The sequence below is a fragment of the Lissotriton vulgaris genome, chromosome 2_2, assembly GCF_964263255.1.
Source record: "Lissotriton vulgaris chromosome 2_2, aLisVul1.2, whole genome shotgun sequence".
In the NCBI taxonomy this organism is placed as follows: Eukaryota; Metazoa; Chordata; class Amphibia; order Caudata; family Salamandridae; genus Lissotriton; species Lissotriton vulgaris.
The window spans coordinates 92,614,889-92,642,000 of record NC_141688.1 but is presented as its reverse complement, the minus strand read 5'-3'; the positions used below and the strand labels follow the sequence as shown (position 1 = coordinate 92,642,000).

Genomic DNA, 27,112 nt, shown 5'->3' with positions numbered 1-27,112 from the left:
GTGGGGACCAGTTGCTTAGTACAGCAAGTGGCCCTGGAGAAGCTCACAAAGGCGGCATGCCTTTGAATCTTCCCTCACCCCATCCTGGGGGCGGGCCTAGCACCTCGCCCCAGGTTGTGCATTGTTGCAGGCCCACGAGAGCGGATGGCTCTCTACCCAGGGGTCCAGCAACATGTCTGCTGGGTGGCAGCTTAGACAGACTCTCAGTCAGGACACAGGTTGTGGGTTAGTTTCAGGGGGCAACTCTAAGTTGCCCCCTGTCGTGCATTTTACATTAAATCCCACATTGGCATCGCACCTCAGTCTTCAGTGGTGCCATCAGGGTGCTGTGGAGTTCGTGATGACGACCTCCCAGTACCATATACTCTTAATGGCAGCACTGCACTTACAGTGTCCAGAAATGGAACTGGGTACTGTAGGGGTATAGGGTTCTTGCACCTGTACCCACACTACTGGCATAGGACACCCAGCTAGTGGGGTGACTGAGGTATGCCAAGGTAGTGTTTTGTGGGTATGGCACACAGGGTTGTGGGCCATGTCAACTCTTGGTTTTGTTCTGGAGAAGTGTGGCTCAATGGTTAGAGTGGCAGACCCTGATGCAGAGGTCTAGCCCGGGACCAGGGTTCAATTCCCTGCATCGGTGGGACTTGGGCTCAAAATTCCACGGACCTGATAATTCTCGCCTTGGTGCCTATTCCAATCATGGAGTCCAACTCTGCAACTCTGGGCAATAGATTGCTTAATCTACACAACGCTAAGGATGCCTGGCCTCCACCTTGGGGATGCCCAGGAGTGGACGCCTCACAGGGAAAGCCAGGATGGGTTCCACAACGGTATTCGTAGAAGCGCCTGGAGACCCTTGCGGTGAGTAGTGCGCTATACAAGTATCAATTTACATTACATTCTGCACCCAGACACTCAGCCTGCAAAGGCAGTGTGTGTGTGTGTCAGAGTACGTGGTCTTTAAGGGTTGCACAATAAGTGCTGCAGCCCCTAGGGGTCTTCTCTGGTCACAGTGCCCTGGGTACCTATGGTACCTGGATTCGTTTTTGGGGAAAGAACACAGGCCCTGGGAACCTGATTGGCAGGAACCCAGGGCACACCAAGGAAAAGTGCATCAATTATCAGGCAAAAAGTGTGTGGGGGGGTGGGGGGGGGGGGTTACTGCAACAGAAACCCACATTCCTACACACAGCATTAATGTTTTCCATATAAATGCATGAGCAGCACATGTAGGCCAGGCATGTGCTTTGCATTATGGGACGTAGTCCTCTGTACTGTACCCAATTATAAAAGCAGGAGTAGAAGATACAGATGAGGAGCAAACCCTGGATTGTATAAGCTACTGCAGCTGGAACTGGAAACTAGGGAGAACTGCACTGCGAAGGCTATAGTTCAAAATAAAGTGTGATGTTTATATAATTTTTAAAATGTATATATTCTTGTGAAAACAAAACCAATTACCGGTCTGTGCATTATTTTTAAGAACATGCCCTTTACAGGAATGTGATGGATGAACTCTCAGTCACGGTCAATGTGAATCTGTCGATTATCTTAAAAAAAAGTTTCTTTGTAGCAGAAAAGGGCAAAATAAACACCCAAGTTAATTTAACGAGAAACTCTAAAGACGAAAAATAGTCAAAGTGCAACTGCACTACAGATATAGTGAGTGTCACAATTTCAGACAAAATATCTGCTGGCTGCTTTACTCGTGACATCACATAGGGTTTTTAAAAGAACATTTTAGACTAGTAACCAAAAACTTTTTTAAGAGCAGGAAATTAAATTTGAGAAATGCATTTAGGAAAGATAGTTTTAGCCCTGCTTAGTGTATTTTAAGTGATAGAAGGAAAATGCTACTTACCAGTATGCATCTGTTCTTGGCATGTAGAGTTTCAGACTAATAACAAAAGAGTACCAGAGGTTCTAGAGGAAAAATGCAATAGGTCTCGCACCATTAGAGTTAGTGCTTTTAGAATTGTTTATGGGTTTTTTTGTAAATGTTTAGCATTTTTGTTTCCTGTAGCCAATGCGAAAGTATTACAAATAAAAAAAGCCATAAACATTTCTAAAAGCTCTAACTGAAATGGTCTGAGAACTATTGCACTGTGTGAGGGTGAGGGTGAGTGAGGGTGAGGGTGAGTGAGGGTGAGGGGTTGAGGGTGAGTGAGGGTGAGTGAGGGTGAGTGAGGGTGAGTGAGGGTGAGTGAGGGTGAGTGAGGGTGAGTGAGGGTGAGTGAGGGTGAGTGAGGGTGAGTGAGGGTGAGTGAGGGTGAGTGAGGGTGAGTGAGGGTGAGTGAGGGTGAGTGAGGGTGAGTGAGGGTGAGTGAGGGTGAGGGTGAGTGAGGGTGAGTGAGGGTGAGTGAGGGTGAGTGAGGGTGAGTGAGGGTGAGTGAGGGTGAGTGAGGGTGAGTGAGGGTGAGTGAGGGTGAGTGAGGGTGAGTGAGGGTGAGTGAGGGTGAGTGAGGGTGAGTGAGGGTGAGTGAGGGTGAGGGGTTGAGGTTGAGGGTGAGGGTGAGGTGTTGAGGGTGAGGGTGGGTGAGGGTGAGTGAGGTATTGAGGGTGAGTGAGGGTGAGTGAGGGTGAGGGGTTTTGGGTGAGTGAGGGTGAGGGGGAGTAGTTGAGGCTGAGTGAGGGTGAGTGAGAGTGAGGGTGAGTGAGGGGTTGAGGGTGAGGGGTTGAGGGTGAGTGGGTGAGGGGTTGAGGGTGAGTGAGGGTGAGGGTGAGTGAGGGGTTGAGGGCGAGTGAGGATGAGTGAGAGTGAGGGTGAGTGAGGGGTTGAGGGTGAGTGAGGGGTTGAGGGTGAGGGGTTGAAGGTGAGTGAGGGTTTGAGGGTGAGGGGTTGAGGGTGGGTGAGGGGTTGAGGGGGAGGGGTCGAGGGGGAGGGGTTGAGGGTGAGTGAGGGTGAGTGAGTGAGGGTGAGGGGTTGAGGGTGAGTGAGTGAGGGTGAGGGGTTGAGGGTGGGTGAGTGAGGGTGAGGGGTTGAGGGTGAGTGAGTGAGGGTGGTGAGTGAGGGTGAGGGGTTGAGGGTGAGTGAGGTTGAGGGTGGTTGAGTGAGGATGAGTGAGAGTGAGTGAGGGTGAGGGGTTGAGGGGGTCAACATATGAGGTCTGAGCGTAGAGTACTCACTGAACTGAGAGGCATGAATAGGTACACTATGTTTACACTTTGCTGCGGTTATCGCGAGTGCGGATGCGCATGTGCACGCATTCCGGGTCAAAGGCGGAAGAAAGACTACGCTAGCGGAAGAACCATACGACGTCTGCCAGCTGTGGGTCCGCGCGCTCATTTCCCAGGAACATCTATAGCGGAGTTAGGATATTAGTGGGAGCTCTACCGAAGGTACCAGTGTCGAGTAGTGAGAAGAGTATCCAGCAAGGGCTCCCTAAAGAGATGCTGGATTGCCTATGGTTCCCGTGCGATAAATGGGCATGGCGCACATCGTTCATGCGATGGATAGGGCTAGGATAAAACTCGGAGAAGAAGACAAGCCTTTCACCGTAACACGGCGGGCAGGGGAGGGGGCGGTCTAATTACTACTCAGAAAGCTTGTGTTTCAGTTGATCACATAAAGTCAAGACTGACCTGAAAAACAACAATGCATTGAAGGACAATACAAAGAAGTGTATTAACCCTGCATTTACACTGAGACTAAACACATATATTTATGCAACTCCTTACCTGGTGTCACGCAGTAGCCGACAAGGCTGTGTGTAGGATGCGTAAAACTTTGGAAAGCAGGAAGGAGACATTCGACAGCAGAGAAGACGGCGGGGACACAGAGCCGAACCGCAAAGGGGGCAGCCATGCTTAACGAGCAGGCCATTTGCTGCGGTTATCGCGAGTGCGGATGCGCATGTGCACGCATTCCGGGTCAAAGGCGGAAGAAAGACTACGCTAGCGGAAGAACCATACGACGTCTGCCAGCTGTGGGTCCGCGCGCTCATTTCCCAGGAACATCTATAGCGGAGTTAGGATATTAGTGGGAGCTCTACCGAAGGTACCAGTGTCTAGTAGTGAGAAGAGTATCCAGCAAGGGCTCCCTAAAGAGATGCTGGATTGCCTATGGTTCCCGTGCGATAAATGGGCATGGCGCACATCGTTCATGCGATGGATAGGGCTAGGATAAAACTCGGAGAAGAAGACAAGCCTTTCACCGTAACACGGCGGGCAGGGGAGGGGGCGGGCAGGGGAGGGGGCGGAGAGGGGAGAGGTGCGACACGGCAGGCAGGCAGGGGAGGAGAGTAGGAGGAGGAGGGGGGAGGAGAGTAGGTGAGGCACGGCCTAGCGGCAGGCAGGCAGGGGAGGAGAGGAGGAGGGGGGAGGAGAGTAGGGTTATAGGAGCATACGTTGTTGTCACGCCTAGAAACAACTTGAGGGTTGTAATGCCTCATCGCACAGGGGAGGGGGCGGAGCGGGGGAGAGGGTGTGTGTGTTAGGAGGGCATTGCGAAATGGAGACGGCGGGAAGGGGGCAGACATGGCGGGGAGGGGGCGGAGCGGGGGAGAGGGTGTGTGTGTTGTTAGGAGGGCATTGCGAAATACGAGACGGCGGGAAGGGGAGGGGGCGGAGCGGGTAAACAAAGACGGACGTGCACGCGCTTTTAAGGTCAATGCGCATGCGCATAAGCTCAATGCGCATGCGCATTGACCTTAAAAGTCACGGGCACTGCAAGGAATCGCCACGATTCCTTGCAAGTTAGATAAAGAGTCGATGAGCCCCTATAGTCTCGCTTGCTCGATGCGCATGCGCATCGACAGGCGAGACCTAAAAACAATGGGTTTGTGGTGTGTGAAGCCAGACAACAGTCACCCTTTCAGCTGACCTATAGAGAAGAGGTATTCAATGACACCCCGATGGATGGTCAAAGATACCCATCAGTCACCATTCGGAACCACCCTTCATCATTTGTGTTTCTTCCAAAACCATCTACCTAGGTGTGTTGTTCTCAAACAGAAGGAGACCAAGATGTTAATAGATCCCTTCAGTTGAAAAAAACTGGTAGTATGGTATACCACCTCTCAAGGTTAGTAAGTGATAAAGTATAGGATGACTGATGGAGTGCAGTGCAAAAAACTAGGTGAAAGAAATAAAATGAAAAATGTGCTTAAAATTGGATGAGGGAGTACAGAACAGAATTTAATCGGGTGATACTCACTCCGCCAACATTAAAAAATTTGTTAAGACAGTTTAAGAAATGAGCTGTCTAGAAGTGGAACCAGGTCAACATGTTTCAGCAATTAGCGGACAGGTTTGTTTTTGCTTTCTTCAGGACCTTACAACAAATTAATGCTACTGCAATAATGAAAAAGAAATAATAAGTGACAATAAAAAACAGAGTTCAAAGACAAGTACTGAGGTCACCTGCAGTCTCTAGGTTAAGAGTCTTGTCTTGTTCCTTACAGGTTATGTTGTTCACTAAGAAACGTCAGAACAAGAAGGGTCAAGTGTCAGAGAAGCTGAAATCACACACAAACACACATGGGGTAGCTAGGTCTAATGATTGTAAACCTTCAGCTAAGTCAGACTGTCAGTACTGACTATAGACACTCATATACGTAGTGCAGTTGATTTAACATTTTCAGGATATATAAATTACATGCCAAAATGAGAGTGACTCTTACCATAACTTGTAAGAAGTGAAGACCTCACCCCACCTGGCAGTGGCTCAGGAGTAGAGTGAAGCACCGCTCTAAAGGACAAGTAAACAACAGTTCAAGAACTTGTCTCTCCTCAGTAAACAGGCACCCATTCTCCGAACATCCCCATAGTGAAAAATAGAGAAACGCTTGATCATCGTTCTTATTAAAAATGCGAACTAATTAAGATCTCGTTATTTATCTCAGCGTTGGTGTTGAGTGTCTGGATGTTAATTAAAGCCGCCCAGGTACTGTCGCACGTGGGCGGGTTGAAGACGTGACTTCGGATAGTTCAGCGAGAATCCCAGACTGTGAAGAAGATGAATGGTGTGGGACATGTGGCTGGCACACTGCTGGGCCGTCTTTGGTTGAATAAGCCAGTCGTCCAGATAAGGAAAGACATGTATGTGCTGTCTCCTCAGGTGTGCTGCCACCGTCGCCAGACACTTTGTGAACGCTCTGGGTGCTGTGGTTACTCCGAAAGGGAGGACTTTGAACTGATAATGTTGATTTTGAATAGTGAACCTGAGATACTGTCTGTGTGATGGGTGTATGGGTATATGGAAATACGCATCTTTTAGATCCAGAGTTGCGAGGAAGTCTCCCTGACTGAGTAACAGCAGAACCTGCTGTAAGGTGAGCATATGAAAATGCTCCGACAGAATGTAACTGTTTAGAGGCCTGAGGTCCAGTATAGGTCTGAGAGACCCGTCCTTTTTGGGTACTAAAAAGTACAGAGCGTGGTCCACAGTAGTGAAAAAAAAGTACAGAGATTGTACACCCCTGAGCCTTGGTCTTCTACAGGCACAAGCTCTATGGCTCCTTTTTGCAGCATGCCGACGACCTCCTGCTGCAATAAGTGGAAGTGCTCTGCGGACATAGGACGGTGTCTTGGTGGTATGTTGGGTGGAGTGGATGTTAATTCCAGACAATACCCGTACTGGACAATGTCTCTCACCCACCTGTCTGTGGTGATGGATTTCCAGACTGGCAGGAACTGTTGTAGTCTCCCCCCGACAGATGTTATATGGTCGGGGGGCAGTGACAGGGCGTCACTGTTTGTTATTGGCAGAGGATCTGGAACTGTTGTTTCCTCTGCCTCTGCCCTTGATGTGGTTTCCACGATATCCACCCCGGTTGTTCTTATTGTAGGTGGATTGTGTACCTCCTTTATTGTACTGTGTCTGTTGTGTGGATTGGCCTCTTGAAGGGCCCCTAGTATTTGAGCGACGAAAGGAGCCACCCCGAAACTGCTGGGACTGCAGAGCCCCCATAGACTTTACAGTCTCTGTATCTTTTTTTATTTTTTTAAGGGTGGTGTCAACCTCAGGTCCAAATAAGTAGTCCGGGTTAACTGGCTGATTGAGGATAGAAGTTTGTATTTCTGGTTTGAATCCAGAGATTCTCAACCAGGCACGGCGTTGACTTGTCTGGTCATCGAGAGGGAGGAGTCCAGGTTGAATCTCAGGTTGCGTGCGTGGTCCGTTGGTTTGGGTGTGCGCCGGGGGCCACCAGGAGTCGTCCCAGGCAGAGGGTGATGATCCCAGGATGAGGACTTCCGTCTTGTCTGAGTTCAGTTTCAGGCGGCTGTTCTTCATCCACTCGGCTACGTCTATACAGGAGTCCAGCTATTAAGTGAACTATGCTAGGCTGGCAGTATGACCTGCAGTACCATTAGAAAGCACCTCAAAGGATTCCCTCAGGAGCTTATTTGCAAGAAGCTCCATAAAGGTCCAAGCACTGTGTTCCATTTCAAGGAACTGCTCGCTGTCAAGTTCACAGACAGGCGGGAAGTATATGTGCTCAATACACTTAACTTTGAGAGAACGTCTCACATCACAGTTTGGGTACAGTTGGCAGAAGTCCACAAGCCTGCCAGTATACTTGATTACATCAAGTACAGGGGTGGAGAGAATAAAAATGACCAAGTTCTGCAACCATATAATGCGAGTCGTAAAACTTGCACACTATATAAAAAGTTGGCTACACGACTGATTCAGTTGGCAACATACGTAATGCATATGCAGTCTATCAGCAGACCACCACAGGAAGACTGATGTCCCTTCGTGATTTTCGATTGTCTGTTATTGAAAACCTTATTGCTGCAGAAGCAGTAGCCTCTACTGGGGTCTATTGTAGAGGATGTTGCAAGGATGTAGGATCAGCACTTTGCCAACTGCAGTTCTGCAACAGAGCAAAAGAGTTGCTGATGCAGAGTTTGTGCTCGGCAAGAAAGAGGCAGGAGAGTATATATATACGATTGTCCCTGGTGCCTATCTCAGCCTACTAGGTTTGCCTAGGTGCAGGCTGAGCTAGGCCTGGCTAGGCCACAGCCATCGACAATGCAAAAAAAAAAGGGACCGTTTTCAGTGGGAAAACGTGAGGTGTCCCATCTTGAGTTTTGGATAGTTTCCTGTCGCTGGTATATGGCCTACCTACACATGTGAGGTACCGGGTTGTTTTTCTATTTCTTCTTTTTTTTTTTTAAGCTGGAGACCGGGAGGAACGCTGGGTGGTAGGACATTTGTGGCTGCCCATAGATTCCAAACATTTCCCAGACAGAAATTTGAGGAAAATGTGTGCTTTTAGACAAAGAGTGAGGTTTGCAAAGGCTTATCGGTAAGAAAACCTAGTGAGAGCCATGCAAGCCACCCCACCCTGGAAACCCCTAGGTGTCTAGTTGAAAAAAAATGTCAGGTGTGTTCGGATTCCCTAGGTGCCCACTGAGCTAGGTAACAACATCAACAGCTATCCACATTGCAAAAGAAGGGGCAGCTTTTAGTGGAAAAACGTCCATGTTCCATTTCGGTCATATCCAGGGACTATGCCTACCCGCACAAGCAAGGTACCATTTTTTATCAGAAGACATGTGGGAATATAAAATGGTAGAACATTTGGTATTACCAATTAGGTTTTGTGCATTCCAAATGTAAACCAGTGTGTGAAAAAGAAAACATTTTGAAAAATGCCCTCTGAAAAAAACATGCTATTATGGGAGCCCACTAATTTAAAGACTTACAAATAACCACTCCTCAAACTCCATATCTGGACCCTACTTAAGAAATACATAGGTTTCCTTGATACCCATTTTCCACTTCACATATGTCACTATATGAATTGGTCCATACTAGGGACACAATGAAAACCCATTGAAAAGTGCAGCTGACTAGTTGTCTCTGGATACCTTGAGATCTTGAACAACCTACAAACCCTATATAGCCCCGCAAGCAGAAAGGACTATCACACGTATTTGTATATTGCTTTTGTATATCTACCATCATGACAAAAAGTTACAGATGGAAACGTCATAAATGGCAGTTTTTCCTACTCATTTTTAATATTTATTTCAACAGTTATTTTCTTTGGGAAAAGCTTGTGGAATCTACATATATGATCCCCTGCTGAATTCAGAATGTTGCCTACTTCCTAGAAATCTATAGCGTTCCTGGATCACCCATGTTTTTACACCGGTTTCCACCACAAAGTGAAAGTAGGTTGAAAGCACAACAAATTGGAAAAATGGCCTACCTATTTGAAAAATGCAAAACTGTGGTAAAAAGAAAATGCTACTTACCAGTACGCATCTGTTCTTGGCATGCAGAGATGCAGAGTTACACACGGTTGCATAGATCGCCATCTAGTGTTGGGCCTGGATGTTTGCACTTGTTTTTGTCCTGAAAAGTTATTTGGAAGTCACTAGATAGGTGACTCCTCCTTTGGATCACATTGCGCATGGGCATCGGCTCCATCCTCAGATTGTTTTTCACCATTAGGAAATGATGGAGCTTTCTTACAAAGAAAGTATGTCCATGTCAGCTGTACCTAATTAAGATAATACTGGAACAGATATAGGTAGCCGGGGAGGCGGGTGGGCGTGTGCAACTCTGCAGCTCTACATGCCAAGAACAGATGCATACTGGTAAGTAGCATTTTCCATTTGAGGCACATGAGATGCAGATTACACACTGTTGCATAGATTATATAGCAGTTTCTCAAATTGCGGCTACCACCAGTATCTGTTGCAGTAGTTTGAAACAGTGTTTTGAGTACAGCCTGGCCCACAGTAGCTTGTTGTTTAGTTTGCACATCTACACAATAGTGTTTTGTGAATGTGTGCGGTGTAGACCATGTAGCTGCTTTGAAGATGTAATCTAAGGGAATGTTCCCTAAAAATGCCATTGAAGCCCCTATCTTTCTTGTAGAGAGGGCTTTAGGAGGAACACATAACATACGTTTAGCTTTGTGGTGGCAAATTTGTATACATTTGACAATCAACCTAGCTATCTCAGATTTTGATATAGGGTTGCCTTTGTTTGGTGGTGAGAAAGACACGAAAAGTTGTTTGGTCTTACGAAACAGTTGTGTTCTCTCAATGTAGTATAGCAATGCTCTTTTGACATCTAAGGTATGAAGAGCTCTTTCTGCGACTGTTTGTGGCTGCAAGAAAAATACGGGCAGTTCCACAGATTGATTGAGGTGGAAGGGAGAAACTACTTTAGGAAGGAATTTAGGATTAGTTCGGAGAACAACCTTATTATGATGCATTTGCAGAACGGTTCCTGAATGGTTAGTGCTTGTAGTTCCCTAACTCTTCATAGGGAAGTAATAGCTACTAGGAAAGCAATTTTCCATGTTAAGAATTGTAGCTCACATTTGTGTAGAGGTTCAAAGGAGGTCCCATTAGACATGCGAGAACAATGTTTAGATTCCACACAGGTGAAGGTGGTACTCTGGGAGGAATTATTCTTTCAAGGCCTTCCATAACGGCTTTTATAGCTGAAAAAAAAGTGATAGATGCTGTCTATTTTGTAGATATGCCGCCATGGCAGCAAGATGCAGTCTAATAGACGTGTAGGCTAAGTTACATCTTTGGAGGTGTAGTAAGTAGCCTATGATGTGTTGAATAGACACATCTAAGGGATTGATACGGTTGTTGTGACAATATATTACAATGCGTTTCCACTTGGCTGCATAGCACGCTCTAGTGGTTGGACGTATAGCTTCTTTAATGACGTTCATGCAGTCAGGAGGAAGGTTAAGGTAACCGAATTCTAGGACCTCAGGAGCCACATTGCAAGGTTGAGCTGAGCTGGGTCTGGGTGTCTGATCTCACCATGGTTCTGGGTTAAGAGGCGTGGAGATAGGTTTAGTTTTTGGTGCGGTACTACGGAAAGATCCAGCAATGTGGTGTACCACGGTTGTCTGGCCCAAGTTGGAGCAACTAGAATGAGGGTTAGGGAATGTTGCTGTAGTTTGAGCACTATTAGTGGAAAGTGTGGGAAAGGCGGAAAAGTGTACGCAAATCTGCCTGACCAGTTCATCCATAGCGCATTGACTTTGGACAGTGGGTGTGGATATCTGGCGGTGAAGCTTGGGCATTTGGCGTTTTCGTGGGTGGCAAAGAGGTCTATCTGGCATTGTCCCCACATCTGAAAGAACGGTTGAAGAACTTGTGGATGCAGTTCCCACTGTTGGATCTGTTGTGTCTGGCAGCTTAACAGATCTGCCATGGTGTTTCGTACCCCTGGAACATGTTGGGCTAAGAGGAAAATGTTTTGAGGGATCGCCCACCGCCACATAGTCTGTGCTAGCAGAGATAGTTGAAGAGTGTGTCCCGCCTTGTTTCTGTATGTAGTACATGGCTGTTATGTTGTCTGTACGGACTAATACAGTCTTGCCTGATATTTGCTTTTGGAATTCTTTTAAGGCTAGGAATATGGCTAATAACTCCAGGTGGTTGATGTGGAGTAACTTTTGTTGTGGTGTCCACCTGCCCTGCATGGTGTGTTGCAGTAGGTGAGCTCCCCAGCCGGAGAGCGATGCGTCCGCTGTCAAGACTATCTGAGGAACTGGCTCTAGGAACTGTCGCCCTTTGGAGAGGTGTTTGGTGGTCCACCATTGCAGAGAGCGGTGAGTAAGACTGTCCACCAACACTAGATCTGTTAACTGACTGAGCCTGGTTCCATTGTCGTGCTAAGCACTCTTGAAGGGGACGCATCTGGAGTCTTGCATGAGGCACTATGAATATGCAAGAGGCCATCATCCCTATGAGTTGCATGAACACTTGAGCTGGAAGGGAGTGTTCTGGTTGAAATCTTGTGAAGAGAGCTTGCATATTTGCTATTCTGACAGAAGAGGGATAAGCTAGCGCTTTTGGAGGTGTTTATTGTGGCACCAAGGTATTATATGCTGAACGGTTGCAGATGGGACTTGGTGTGGTTTACTGCGAATCCCAGGTTGTGTAGAAGTTTGATAGTGGCATGAGTGTTTTACACACTGGCTGTATGAGCTGGCTTTTGTGAGCCAGTCATCGAGATATGGAAAGACGTGAATGTGCGGTCTTCTTGAGTGTGCTGCCACTACTGCTACGGTACAAAAGGGGGTGGTGATGGACGGAGCATCTGAATCAATCAAACACTCACACCCAGTCAAAAGATCTGGGTTTAATCCATCACCGTTCTTTAGCCCACTCTGCCACCCCAGTTCAGACATGGCTATATGCAAATCAGTCTGACCCTGTGCCTCATGGGAACAGTCCAGCCCGAACTGCCAAGCCATGACTTCCCTGGACCGGAAACAAGCTTCCGAGGACCGGTTTCTGGCATTCCAGCCGTCTTCAGCCCGGCTTGCTTGAATCCAGTGGCAAAGTGAGCAAGGGACTCACGTCTGAGCATACCCTGCCACACTTGTGGCGGCCAAAAGGGGGTGGTGATGGACGGAGCATCTGAATCAAACACTCACACCCAGTCAAAAGATCTGGGTTTAATCCATCACCGTTCTTTAGCCCACTCTGCCACCCCAGTTCAGACACTACTGCTAGGCACTTGTTAAACACTTGTGATGCTGTTGTGACTCCAAATGGGAGTACTTTGAATTGATAGTGCTGACAGTCTATTACAAACCTTAGATACTTCCTGTGACCGGTGTGAATGGGAAAGTATGCATCCTTGAGATCTAGGGTAGCAAGGAAGTAGTTTGGTGAAAGGAGAAGGACTTGTTGAAGTGTTACCATGTGTTAATGGTCTGACTATGTATATTTTTAGGGGTCTGAGGTCTAGAATAGGCCTTAGAGAGCCGTCCTTCTTTGGGATCAGAAAGTACAGGGAGCAAACTCCCTTGTTTTGTTGGTGCAGGGGAACTGGTTCTATTGCAGTTTTTTGTAAGAGGTATATTACCTCCTGCTTTAACACTAACTGATGCTCTTGTGACATTGGATGCTGTTTGGGTGGTATGTTTAGGGGGGGGGGGGGAGAGCGGTAGATGTTAGTTCGAGACAGTAACCTGCTGGAATTATTTGTCGCACCCACCTGTCTAATGTGATGTTGGTCCAGACAGGAAGGAATTGTTGCAGTCTTCCCCCAACTGGAGTGTAATGGCATGGGGGAAGTGGAGGGAAGTCAATAGGTAGGGGTGGAGGCAGATCGGGAGTTGTTTGTTTGACCTCTGCTTTTGGTATTCTTACCCCTGTAACCACCTCTTTGATAGCCCCTAGTGAAGGTGGATTGGCTAGGGGTTTTGTAAGAAGTGGAAGGGCTATCTGAGGAGTAGCCTTTGGAGGTGCCTCTGTAGGATGAGCGACGAAAGGAGCTTGCGACTGCAAGGCTCCCATAGATTTAGATGTATCAGTATCCTTTTTCATTTTCTCAAGAGATAAGTCAACATAGGGCCAAATAGGTGTTGCTCATCAACTGGTTGATTGAGGATTGAACTCAACTTCAGGTTTGAAACCTGAAATACGTAGCCAGGAATGCCTATGGAAAAGGACACTGGTGTGAATTGTCCTTGAAGCAGTATCTGCCACATCTAGGGCACAACGGATGGTGGAATTGGGGATAGTTTTACCTTCCTGTATGAGTTAATTGCCCCTATTTTTTTTATATTTGTCTGAGAGATGCTGCATTATGGATTCCAGCTCATCATAATGTGCCCTGTCATACCTTGCTAACAGCGTTTGAGTATGGGCGATGCGCCATATAATTGCTGCCTGTGATGCAGTTCGTTTGCCGGAGGCGTCAAGGAGTTTAGACTCCTTATCTAGTGGGGGGGGGCCTCATCTGATGTTTGGGAATTGGCCCTTTTTCGACCATTGGAGACTACAAGGGAGTCTAGTGGTGCGGGCCTCTAATGTAGACTGCATCTGTAAGGACAGCCGTATACTTTTGTTTGATCCGGGGGTTGAGGACTCGAGCCCTGACTGGATCTTTAAATACTTCTGGTGCATGCTTAATGACCCCCTTAAGCATGTGTAGAATTGAAGTGGACCTTTGTGTGGTGTCGAAAGTGTCCATGAGAAAATCTTCCTCCTTTGGGTCTGTGTGTAGGCCTACCCCATGGTATTGGTCAGCCCTATGAACAAGTTGGTTAAAGCCCATAGTGTCCTCGGGGAGGGGGGAGGGGAGGCCTGAAGGGGTATATATCATCCTGAGGAACATTAAGGACATGTGGGGTGCTATAATTCACCCAAGGGTAAGGGGAGACAGGAGGACTAGGGTTCCCTAGTGGTTCATCAGCACCTCCCCTTGTATCATCAGAGGTGTTATCCACATCATCATCATCTTCTACTGGAGATGGGGATGGTGTAGGAGAGTGATGTGGGAGGAGGAGGAGGAGGAGGAGGAGGAGGAGGAGGAGGTTGCAATGTCTCTTTTTTTAGGATGAGGAGCCGGTGCAGGCGCATCTAGTGGTCGCTTTTTGGAGCGAAGAGCCAATTGACCAGTTGTAGGATCTTTCACAAGAGTCTTTTGGGTAGAATCTGGCCAAAATAGTTCTTCTGTATAAGGCAGATCCTTCGGTGTAGAAGTCTTTGGCTCTGGAGGTTTTTTCGGCACCGACTTGGTAGCTGTTTTAGGTTCTTTTGGCTTTGAACCGTGACCTTTTGCAGTTTCTTTGGCCGGTGGAACGTGTTTTTTCGGTTCAGAGGCTTTTTTCGGCTCCGAGGCATGGGAGTCGGGCCCTTTGGTGGCAGTTTTTGGCTAGTCTCCGAATGTGTCTTCGGTGTCGAGGAGCCGGTGCCAGTCTTTGGCGCTGAGTGCTTGGATGTTTAAGCAGCGGTCGGCGTGGATGAGGAAGAGGACAGCTTCTTTTTCGGTGACGGTAGGTGTGGGTCGGCACCGGGGGTAGGCTGACTCGAGCTAGAGTCGCCTGAAGGCTTAGTAGGCTTCTTTACCGAGCCCGAAGGAGAGGCATGGGAAGCAGTCTCAGTGTGCACCCGGGCCCGCAGGCGAAGGTGTGACTTGAAGCCTTTTTCGAGAGTGTCGAAGAAGGGTCGGGGTTCGCCGTGTGTACTCTTCTGAGTCCTCAACTTCGGAGTCGCTGACGCCTTCTGTGGCCCGCTCCTGTTCTGAGACGTCGACGCCCTCTTGAAAGAGGTCATCGGGGATCGAAGATGACGAGCGAGCCATAGTCCGTCAACTTAGTCGGTCCCAAATTGTCTTTTTGGAGCGGAAGGAGGCACAAGCTGAACAGTCCCTGGTCTTAAGCTCCGGTGAAAGGCAAAGGTTGCACACCTCATGGAAATAAGTGTGGGGGAACTTCTACCCACATTGAGGACACTTCTTATATGGTGTCCTTTTCAGGAGCTAGAAGATAAGGCCTAGGTAGGCCCGAAGGCCTTGTCGACGCCCGGAATCGAAGACAGCGAAGTTGTTGACTCACGTCGATAGGGGAACACGGTCAAACAATACCGTTGAAACGGGTGAAGGATTGCGCCCCGAAAGTAGAATCTGTTCCACAGAGTGCAGGAAACATCCGAGCCCGAGGGCGGAAAAAAACAATCTCAGTATGGAGCCGATGCCCATGCGTAATGTAATCCAAAGGAGGAGTCACCTTTCTCATGACTTCCAAAGAACTTTTCACGACAAAAACAAGTGAAAACATCCAGGCCCAACACTCGATGGCGATCTAACATAGCATAATTTCTTCCGATTCTCCTTTGCACGTTCATGGAAGTTGGGAAGATGGTGACTTTAGCACAGCAAACTTATCGATGATTCCATTTTAATGAATAAAAAATAAAATTTCCTATTTTTACCTCAAAAACTCAAAAGGTAATCCCCATGTTGGGGAAAAAAGAGCTTATATTTGGCGTGGATGCTTTATGTGGAAAAAAGTTAAGACCTAAGCCCAAACTACCCCTAAAAGGTTCAGTACTGGGGGTGGAAAAGCCTCAGTGGGCAAGGAGACGGATTTGTTATATGCATCATAATCAGCAGGATTGTACAGTTTTGTTGGGTAATTAGTATTTAGCAGCACGTACAGTTTACAAATGATCACAACATCTGTCTGTACTGGACACAGTAATGTAAATGCTAAATCCAACTGGTTGGTTATGCCAAATCCATATCAATGGTGTACAAGTCATATGTAAATCTTGGTTAACAGAAAGCAGAAGTTCACATTCAAAACTAGAAATATAACATTGAAGATTTATTCGATCCCAATGGAGTGGGTTGTTTGTGCAAGTTAAGTCTTATGTTTCAATTACTTTAAATAACTTTCATAGGGTTAATTACAAAACTTACATTTAGGTGGTCTTGCCTTTGATTTTTTCTTATTTTTTCTAATATTGCAAGATTTTCCTTCTCAATGCCTTCATCTTCAGACTTTTTGCCATCAACGGGTTCTTCTTCCTTCATGTCATAATGATCCAAGTCTTCAATGTCCTGAGAGAGAAAGCAGCAGTTGAAACCGCTTAAAATAACTTCTTCACCTACACCTATGTAGAGCCGGTTTCCAATCGCCAAAACAGGCCTTTACATCTTCATCACTTTTTCTCTCTCAGAGGGTTAAAGATACATCACTGTTCAATGTAGGGCCTAGTGAAATGTAAACTATCTTGCCTGGAGATGCTGTGATGTGTAGCTGCGTTTTTTTTTTTATTTGGTATACAATTACTGAACACTGCTAGGCCATCCATTATAGCTTTTCTGTTTCCCCTTATTTGTACAATTTCTATTCTATGCACATTTTCAGACTCCACATCTTTCATAGAAAGTGTCAAGTTTCTTAGACAGGCATTAGGTCTACCTACTGTCCAAGATGTTTTTTTTATTTACAACGCTGATTAACTATAACCAATAAGATAATTAAGAGGACACATTTGTTTTCATGATGGTTTAGTATTGCTGATGCTTTAATGTCTGCAACGTGCAACAATTGTTTACATAATACTCAATACAATCAATCAAATAGTAGAAAAATCTCAGCTATCGAATCTTAGTCAGAGAAGGAGCTATAACTGTCGCATGGTTTTTCCCACTTCCTTTGGGCCACTATACGGCGACCATTTTGGAGGTGAGGCGCTCGAGTCTTCCTCAGACTACCATTAGGGATTCCGGGTATAAACTCAGCCTGGAACTGACGCGCTCAGAATAAGCTCAGAGAAGGTAGAGCACACAGTGCTGCTGGTGTCATTCTCTCCGATTTTAAACGCGCTCAAACTGGCTGTAGCTTATTTTTACCCTCTTTTTTTTTTTAAACAATTACTGTGGGTAACTTTTAGATTTGTTTAAATTGTATAGGTTTTTTTCCCTGCCACATGCATTTTAACCTGCTCACCTCTCATCGGTCCCCTGCGGCTCCACTCCCCGGGTCCACCGCAGCAGCTAGGCTGCTGTTTGAGTGGAGGGAGTTCTTTCTTTCCTTCCAGGAAGTGGGGTTTTCCCACTTATTTTGGGGCACCATAGGGCGGCCATTTTAGAGGTGAGACGCTCTAGTCTTCCTCCAACTCCCATTAGGGATTCCAGGTCTAAACTGAACAGATGGCGCTGTCGTGCAGCGGCCACGCCAAAGGCAAGCTTGTCTACATCCGGCCGGGGCCAGGGGGCAACCTCCCATGCCGGTTTCAGTCCTCACCGCCACATATATACTCCCCAGAGTTACTCATGAGATTGAGGACATCTCCCAGTAAGAATTGCCTTCACTCCATTTGTCCACTCATGTTCATTTTGACTTGTCCTCAATGTTCTTACACTTTACGTCCACCACCAAAACCCCGCTGGGTCCCTGCCTCCTCCTCAGTCCACAAAATGAGGTCTATTAACTGCAGATCCTTATCCAAGCACGCCACACAAATTTCTATCTTGCGCCAAGAGGAATGCCCTGACGTGCTATCTCTCACAGAAACCTGGCTCAATGCTGAGTCAGAAACTTACCTAGTCCAATGTCTACTAGGTTACTATATCCAGAGGAAAGATTGGGAACAGGGGAGGAGGCATTGCCATTATTCTAAAGGAATATGCTACTTACCAGTATGCATCTGTTCTTGGCATGAAAGGCTGCTGACATACATATCTGTGCATAGATCGCCGCCTAGTGTTGGGTCCGGATGATTGCACATTGTTGTCCTGGAAGAGTCTTCGAAGTATCACGAGATAGGTGGCTCCTCCCCTGGACTACAGTGCGCATGGGCATCCTCTCCATCCTCAGATTGTTTTTCGCCATTGTGGCAGAGATGGAGTGTAATACAGAAAGTGATGACCATGCCTGAAAATTATTCTGAGAGCTACAGCTGCGACAGGCACCGGGGAGGAGGGTGGGCGATATGAATGTCAGCAGCCCTTCATGCCAAGAACAGATACATACTGGTAAGTAGCATATTCCGTTCGAGGCATGAGGGCTGCTGAATTTATATCTGTGCATAGAATAAATAGCAGTTACCTCCTTACCGGCAGGGTGCCTGTGCCAGCTGCAGCAGTCTGAAAGAGTTCTGAGAACAGCCTGTCCTACAGCAGCTTGCTGTTTGGAGTGTACATCTACACAATAGTGTTTGGTAAATGTATGTATGGTGGTCCATGTGGCTGCTCTACATATATCCTCTAGGGGAATGTTACCCAGGAAAGCCATGGAAGCCCCTAACTTGCATGTGGAATGCGCTCTAGGGGGAACTGTTAACATGCGCTTAGCCTTTTGATAACAGATCTGGATGCACTTAACAATCCACCTGGCTATACCTGACTTGGAGATGGGGTTGCCTTTATGTTGTGGAGAGAAGGCAACGAACAGCTGTTTAGTTTTCCGAAAGTCTTTCGTCCTGTCAATGTAATACAGGAGAGCCCTTTTGACATCCAAGGTGTGCAGTGCTCTGCCCGCCACTGAGTCAGGGTTAGGAAAGAAGACTGGCAGTTCTATGTTCTGGTTAAGGTGGTACTGCGAAACCACCTTTGGCATGAATTTAGGGTTGGTGCGACGCACCACCCCATTTGCATGAATTTGCAGGTAGGGTTCCTGAATCGTGAGGGCTTGCAGCTCACTGAACCTCCGCAGCGATGTAATAGCTATTAGGAAGGCCACCTTCCAGGTAAGAAACTGAATTTCACAGGAATGGAGTGGCTCAAAGGGTGGCCCCATGAGTCTAGTGAGAACGAGGTTTAGTTTCCAGACTGGTGAAGGGGGGTGTCTGGGAGGGATCACTCTCTTAAGGCCTTCTAAAAAGGCTTTAATGGCAGGCACCCTGAAAACGGAGAGGTGCTGCCTGTTTTGAAGGTAAGCGGCTATGGCCGCCAAATGGATCCTGATCGAACTGTATGCCAGGTTGCATTGGTACAGATGCAACAAATAACATATGATGTTTGCGTAGATGCGTCCAACGGATTAATGTCATTGTTGGAGCAGTAAATAACAAACCGCTTCCATTTGGCTGCATAGCAGGCCCTGGTAGTCGGTCGTCTTGCCTCCCTGATGATGTTCATGCACTCAGGAGGCAAGTTCAGGTATCCAAACTCTATGACCTCAGGAGCCAAATCGCAAGGTTCAGCTGTTGGGGATCTGGGTGCTGAATGTCGCCATGGCTCTGCGTGAGGAGGCTGGGAGTGAGGCGCAGCCGCTGGTGAGGCACCACTGAAAGTTCCAGGAACGTGGTGTACCAAGCTTGCCGTGCCCACATTGGAGCAACCAGGATGAGTGTCATGGAGTGCTGTCGCAGTTAGCGCGCCACCAGAGGTATGAGGGGGGCTGGCGGAAAAGCGTACGCAAATCTGCCTGACCAGTTCATCCATATTGCATTGCCCTGAGACTGCGGGTGTGGAAACCTGGCGGCGAAGTTTGGGCATCTTGCGTTCTCGCTCGTGGCGTAGAGGTCGATGTCTGGATGACCCCACCGTTGGAAGTATGGATGGAGTACTGACGGCTGGATCTCCCACTCGTGCATCTGATGACTGTGCCTGCTGAGCAGGTCCGCCATCTGGTTGTCGACACCCGGGAGATGCTCCGCCATGAGGAAGATGTTCCTCTGAATGGCCCACTTCCACATGCTCTGGGCTAGGTGAGACAATTGCTGGGAGTGCGTGCCTCCCTGCTTCTGGATGTAATACATGGCGGTCATGTTGTCCGTCCGGACTAACACGACCTTATTGCACAGGTGCAACTTGAATGCTTTCAGTGCCATGAAGATTGCCATCAGCTCCAACACATTGATATGCATTTTCTGCTGTTGTGTTGTCCATAGTCCCTGCACCGTGTAGTGGAGGACATGCGCTCCCCAACCCTGGAGAGATGCGTCCGTAGTTAGCACTATTTGTGGGACAGGCTCCTGGAACGGTCGTCCCCTGCAAAGGTTTTGTGGATTCCACCAATGCAGAGAGTTGTAAGCACGACCGGTCACCAACACTAGGTCTTTCAGATGGCCATGAGCCTGGTTCCACTGTCGGGCTAAGCATTCTTGAAGGGGACGCATGTGCAGTCTCGCGTGCGGGACTATGAATATGCAGGAGGCCATCATACCGATCAGTTGCATGAACACCTGCGCTGGGAGGGATCGCTGAGGTTGGAACCTCCGAATGAGCAGCTGCATGGTGGTGACCCTGGCAGGGTTCGGCTGCGCTGTGGCAGACTGGGTGTTTAGTGTCGCGCCTAGGTACTGTTGCACATGGGATGGCTGCAGGTGAGACCCCAAACTGTGAAGGAGGTGAATGGTCCGCGACATATCGCGGCCGCACTGCTCGGCCGACTTGGCCTGAACGAGCCAGTTGTCCAGGTAGGGATACACGTGAACACCGTGCCTGCGAAGGTGCGCTTACACAGTCGCCAAGCACTTGGTGAAGACCCTGGGAGCCGTAGTGACCCCGAACGGCAGAACCTTGAACTGGTAACGCTGATTGTTGATAGTGAACCTGAGATATTTTTTGTGACTTGGATGAATGAAAAAGTGGAAATATGCATCCTTGAGGTCCAGGGTGGCTAGGAAGTCGCCCTGACGGAGCAGCGGCAGGACCTGTTGTAAGGTTAGCATGTGAAAGTGCTCTGAAAGGATGTATTGGTTGAGGGGTCTGAGGTCTAGAATGGGCCGCAGGGATCCGTCCTTTTTTGGAATCAAGAAGTACAGAGAGTACACCCCTGTACCCCGCTCTTCTACAGGCACGAGTTCTATGGCTCCTTTTTGCAGCATGGAGAGTACTTCTTGCTGCAATAAGTGCGTGTGCTCTGCGGACATAGGACGGTTTCTTGGGGGTATGTTGGGGGGGTGGAGGTTAGTTCTAGACAATAGCCTTATCGGATAAGTTGTCTCACCCACCTGTCTGTTGCAATGTCTTCCCAGAGAGGCAGGAACTGCTGGAGTCTTCCCCCGACAGGTGTTAGATGGTCGGGGGGCAGTGACAAGAAGTCACTGTTTGTTGGGAGCGGAGGACCTGGCGTTGTTCTTGCCGCGTCCTCTTCCCTTGGTGCTGTTCCCACGGTATCCACCCCTGGTGTTTTTCGTGTAGGTAGACTGCGTGTTCCCCTTGGCGTATTGGGAGTGCTGTAGAACCTGTCCTCTAGTGGCTCCCCTGCTACCGGAGCGACGAAAGGAAGTGCCCCGAAACTGCTGGGACTGCAGAGCCCCCATGGATCTCGCCGCCGCAGTGTCTTTTTTCATTTTTTCAAGGGTTGTGTCAACCTCCGGTCCAAACAGGAAGTCCGGGTTAACCGGCTGATTGAGAAGAGTAGTTTGGATCTCTGATTTAAAGCCTGAGATGCGCAGCCATGCATGGCGTCGCAGCATCACGCTAGTATTAATTGCCCTTGCGGCTGTGTCAGCTGTGTCCAGAGCGCATTTGATTGAGGCATTGGAGACTAATTTTCCCTCTTGTATAACCATTTCCGCACCTTCTCTGTGCATATCAGGCATGTGCTGCACTAACTGTTCTAGTGTATCGTAGTGCGCCCTGTCGTATCTAGCCAACAGGGCCTGTGTATTGGCTATTCTCCAAATGTTAGCGGCTTGCGCTGCCACACGCTTTCCAGACGCTTCAAAGATCTTCGACTCTTTGTCCGGAGGGGGAGAGTCACCACTGGTTTGAGAGTTAGCCCTCTTGCGTGCATTAGGCAACACGAGGGAGTCCAAGGGGAGCGGTCCTTTGATATAGGTGGGGTCCACTGGTGCAGGCCTGTATTTTTTGTCGATCCGGGGGTTAATAACCCTGGCCTTGGTTGGCACCTTGAAAATGTCCGGTGCATGCTTGAGGACCCCTTTAAGCATGGGCAGTGTTTTAGTGGAGCGTTCAGATGTTGAGAAGGTGTCAAATAAGAAATCCTCCTCCACTGGCTCGGCATGCATGTCGACGTCATGGTTATGGGCAGCACGTTCAATCAATGCATTAAATGCTGCGGTGTCCTCCGTTGGAGATGGTTTTACATTGTAGGACTGTGAGTCTGGAGCAGTATGGGGGTCATCAGGGTCATCGCCTTGATCCCCTGTCCCTGACCATTGATGCGAGTCATCTTGATCAGGGTCTGTGTGGTAAGAGTATGCCATTTGGCCATAGTCTGTATGTAAGTCCTCCTCACTCTGAGCTGGAGAATGAGGCACATGTTGCGCATAGTCCTGAACAGGCTCAAAAAGAACAGGAGATGTAGAGGAGACCATCTTTTTGAGTGGAATCCTGTAGCCCTTCAACGGATGTTCTGGCGTGACCTTCCGCTTGTTGACAGTAAGCCTGCCGGTCTCGGAGTCGATCAAGAGTTTAGCCTGGTTGTCATACAAAGGCTCATGATAGACAACCTGTTCGTGCATGGCCTTGGAGGACACCTTCGACGTCTTGAAAGCCTCTGCTGCTTCTTGGCGTTCTAGATGCTTTGGGCGGGCCGTAGGCGGAAGTCCAAACTTTATTTGCACCGAGTCCGTAGGTTTCGAGCCTGGAGCGGCTGATTCGGGCCTCTTCGACACCTGTGTAGGCCGCTCGCTTGCTCGCGTAGAGTCGAGCTCCCGGCGCGTTGGGCCCCCATCTTTGGGCGTCGCCGACACCTTCGAGGCCTCCTTGGTTGTCGATTCTGCGCGTTTTCCAAGCATAGCCTTGAGGCCAGGCAGGTTTGTGTCGAGACTTTTCCTCGCCGGAAGGTCTTTGGTCTTCTCGCCATGTTTGATCGTCGGCGCCGACGCCGAGCCCTTCGAGGCGACGTGCTTGCTGGTTGAGGCCGGTTTCGATGACCCAGTCTTGGAGCCGACGGCCATCTTCGACGCCGAAGGATCGTCGGCAGCCTTAGTTTGGACGTGCGTCGACGTCGAACCGACCACCATCTTGAGTAGTTTCGGTTTCGATTTCGGCTCCAACTGTTTCGGTTTCGATTTTGTGGAATCGACCGAAGGCTCCTTGGAAAGGGTCTTAGCCTGGCTTTGGAGCGGGGCTGTAGACCGTGCAGAAGGATCTTGGCTAAGGCCTTTTGGCGATGCCTCGACCGGAGCCGGAGGGGGCTGTATGGTAGTGATAGGCCCCGTAACTGCGGGCGTGCTCGGCTCTCCATTGGAGTCGTCATCGATGGCCCCAAGGGCCTCATCGTCGTCCCCTACCTCGACGACGTCTTGGTCGTGGACGTATTCCTCAGCTTGGTCGTCCACCTCGAAGTTGGAGTCCTGCTCTGACGCCGGTTCCGACATTTCCTCGGGAACGTTTTCCTCGTCCTCCTCCTCTTCAGGGAGGACCTCTTAGTCTCCGGCATCGAATATGTTCGCAGATGCAGGGGCCGACTGTTGGGCCGACTGCCTCGCCGCGCGTCGAAGTTTGATAGTTTTCTTCGAGCGGAATTTCGAGTAGGCGAAACATTTTGACTCGTCGTGGTCGGAGGACAAACATGTATTGCACACTGGGTGTGCATCTAAGTTGGAATATTTCGAATTACAAACGGGACACCGCTTGAACGGGGTCCGTTCCATCGTCGATGTAGTCTGGGCCTGTGTATTCGAAATAAATCTCGCCTTTCGACGTCGATTGTAGAACTCGAAAGGGACAGGCACCGAACGATACAATACCGACGCTGTGAAGGCCTTTTGGCCTTAGGAGTAAGAGTACAAGTTTTGGAAACTGGAGTCGAGATAAGGACATCCGAACCCAATGGCGGAAAAAAAACAATCTGAGGATGGAGAGGATGCCCATGCGCACTGTAGTCCAGGGGAGGAGCCACCTATCGTGATACTTCGAAGACTCTTCCAGGACAACAATGTGCAATCCTCCGGACCCAACACTAGGCGGCGATCTATGCACAGATATGAATTCAGCAGCCCTCATGCCTCGAACACAAGGTTTCAAATGCCGCATTATCCCTAATATCCTTCCCGACAATGAGAACTCCTTCTCCATCTTACTTCCTTCAATATATACCTGCACAGGCATCCTTATATACCGCGCCCCCCCCCCACCAATCCCAATAGACAACTTTTTAAAATTCTGCCAGAAGCTGTTGCCAACTTGGCAAGCTCCCCTTCTAACTTTAATATGCTGGGGGATCTAAATTTGCATTTCGATGACCCCCTCAGACCCAGCAGCGCCATAGCTCACCCAAAATCTGTTGGCTTTTCGGATAAAGCAAAATGTTACGAGCCCCACTCATGAAAAAGGACATCTCCTAGATCCAATTTTCTCCAACTGCAATGAACTTTCATTCGGAGACCCAGTCACAGTACCATGGTCTGACCACTTCCTGGTCCCCTTCTCTTGGGATCTACAAAAACTCCCCCTTAATACTGGCACGGCCAATAGCTGGAAACGCTCCTGGCCCAACCTCCTGTTGGACTCTTGGAATGCAGCTCTGATAATTTACACACCTACCCTGGATCCCTGCCCCACGATCGCAAATGACCAATATAACCAATGGATCAACTCTTACCTTGACCTAGTTATACCTAAGAAACGAATCCATTAAAAAACCAGGAACAACCCCTCTCCTTGGTACTCCCCTACATTGAATGAGTATAGACAAATCTGTAAAAAAGACTTGAGAGGAAAAGGGGAAGAAATGACGATACAACAAGCAAACAGATCTACAGGGACTCTATTCAAATTTACCAAAGCAAAGTGAAGGAGGCACAAGAACTAAATTATGAGAAAAGAATCAACTCAGCCTCACACGCCCCTCGTGGAATTTTTAAGATCGCCAAGCACCTCCTAAAACTAACAGTCAGGGATGTTCCACTGGACTCCTCAAACGCACGCTGTGACGAACTTTCAGAGTTCTTCTCCAATAAGATCAAGGATATCTACAATTCCTTCCCGCTGCCCCCTGCCCATCCATCAATCAGCGGTTTACAGACCACTGCATGTCCGGTGAGCACTTTCTCAGGGAAATTCCCTTGATAGACATGGACACCCTAGTGAATATATGTGCCTCAGTAAAATCTGCCTCTCCCAATGACCCAGCACCTTTAATAAGGGCGGGGATACAATCTTCCCAGTGCTGCTGAAGCTGAGAAACTCCTCCATTTCAACTGGACTAGTAGCCCCACCCTGGAAACATGCCATGGTGAGGGCATTATTGAAGAAACCCAGTCTTGACCCTGATACACTTGGGAATTATCGCCCTATTTCCCTACTCCCGGGATCAGCAAAATGCTAGAAAAGCACGTTTACTCAGTTAAGTCTGCTTTTCTTGAATCCAATAATATACTCCACCCGTCTCAAACTGGATTTCGCCCCAACACAGGACTGAAACTGCATTACTGGCAGTGGTTGAAAAGGCCAAAATGATCCCAGACAAGAAGGATCGACTGCCATCCTGGGGAGTGTCACCAAATGGATGGAACTCTCCTTCCTCAAACCAAAGAGATAAAACAGAGCTCATGATGTTAGCCAATTCACCCATTTCTGGCATTGGCCTAGCTTGGCCAAGCTCTCTCGGCTCCCAACCCACACATAAATATCAGATGAAAAGTCTAGGATTGTGGCTAGATCAGTCACTCAGTTTTTATCATCAGGCAACTAAACTGACAGCATCCTGCTATGGCATCCAGCGGATGCTCTGTAAAGTTCTTCCGCTCCTCCCTCTTTCAGCAAGAAGACTCATGGTCCAGGCTTTAATCCTCTCTCGTCAGGGCTATGGAAAAGTTCTGTATTCAGGGGCTAATACAAATAAACTGCAAGTCATCCAGAACTGTGCAGCACGGATGCTTTTTATGATTCCCAACAGGCACTCTGCAAAGCCTGCTCTGAAAACCCTGCACTGGCTCCTGGTTTGCCGACAGAATACCATGCAAGTCTCTATGTATTGCCCACAAATCTTCTGGAAGAAAGGCCCCCCATCCTCCAAGCCATCATCTTCCCTTACCATCCTAATAGACTCCTTCGTTCAACCAGTATCTACCTTTCTGCGGTCCCTAAAATCAACAGGATGAGAAGTGGTGGTCATTCTTTCAGCTTTACTTCTGCCAAGCTTTGGGACACGCTCCCCCTCCAACTACGATCGGAACCAATTCTCCTACCCTTCTGCAAAGTTCTGAAAAACAGTTTTTTTCAAAACCATTCCTAATAAGCTGTTGTGACCTGCCTCTCTTCAGCTAGCGCTGGGACGCCTTCGGGTAGCCATGCGCTCTAAAAAGATCCATAAAATAACGTTTGAGGTCACTCCGATTTGAGGCTCATCCAAGAATTCACCAAACCCCCCCAGCGAGGCCACGGACTTCTCCTCCTCCCAGGACCTCTGCAACAAGCTCAGCTCCTACTTTCATCGGAAAAGTCCCTCTATGACAACTTCAACGAACGCACACCAGACTCCGAAACCACTCCCTCCTTCAACAACAACAGCCAAATCACCATTTCTCCCCGGACCCCAGCCACCACTGAAGACACTGAATCAACCATGAAAGGCATCCACTCAGGAGCACCCACAGAGCCCTGCCTTCCACACATCTTCCACATAGCCGCCGCCATCGCACCGGAACTATGACACACCATCAACACCACCTTCAAAACGGGCATTTTTCCCCAACGACTAGAAGCGCGCAGAAGTCAAGGCGCTGCTTAAGAAGCCAACAGCAGATCCTTCAGACATCAAAAACTACTGACCCATCTCCCTCCTCCCCTTCGTGGCCAACGTCACCGAGAAGACTGAACGCTCAGCTAACAAAATTCATTGAAGAGAACTCCATCAGGATTTCGCAGCAACCACAGCTCCAAGACCACTCTACTCGCCGCCAAAGACGACATCCGCACCCTGCTTGACCAATGCCACAACACGGCCCTGATCCTACTCGACCTCTCCACAGCCTTCAACACTGCACACTTACCGCCAGA

At 48.5% G+C, this 27,112-nt stretch overlaps 1 protein-coding gene across 2 annotated transcripts in view; it reads right to left on the bottom strand.

Moving 5' to 3' along the window:
* UBE2Q2 (ubiquitin conjugating enzyme E2 Q2) overlaps positions 1–27,112 on the bottom strand; it is a 687,285-nt gene that overhangs the window by 408,829 nt on the left and 251,344 nt on the right. For both annotated transcript variants that reach the window (XM_086959354.1, XM_086959353.1), the window contains exon 5: positions 16,160–16,300. In XM_086959354.1, the coding sequence (XP_086815480.1) occupies positions 16,160–16,300 (141 nt within the window). The remainder of the gene's footprint in view (positions 1–16,159; positions 16,301–27,112) is intronic.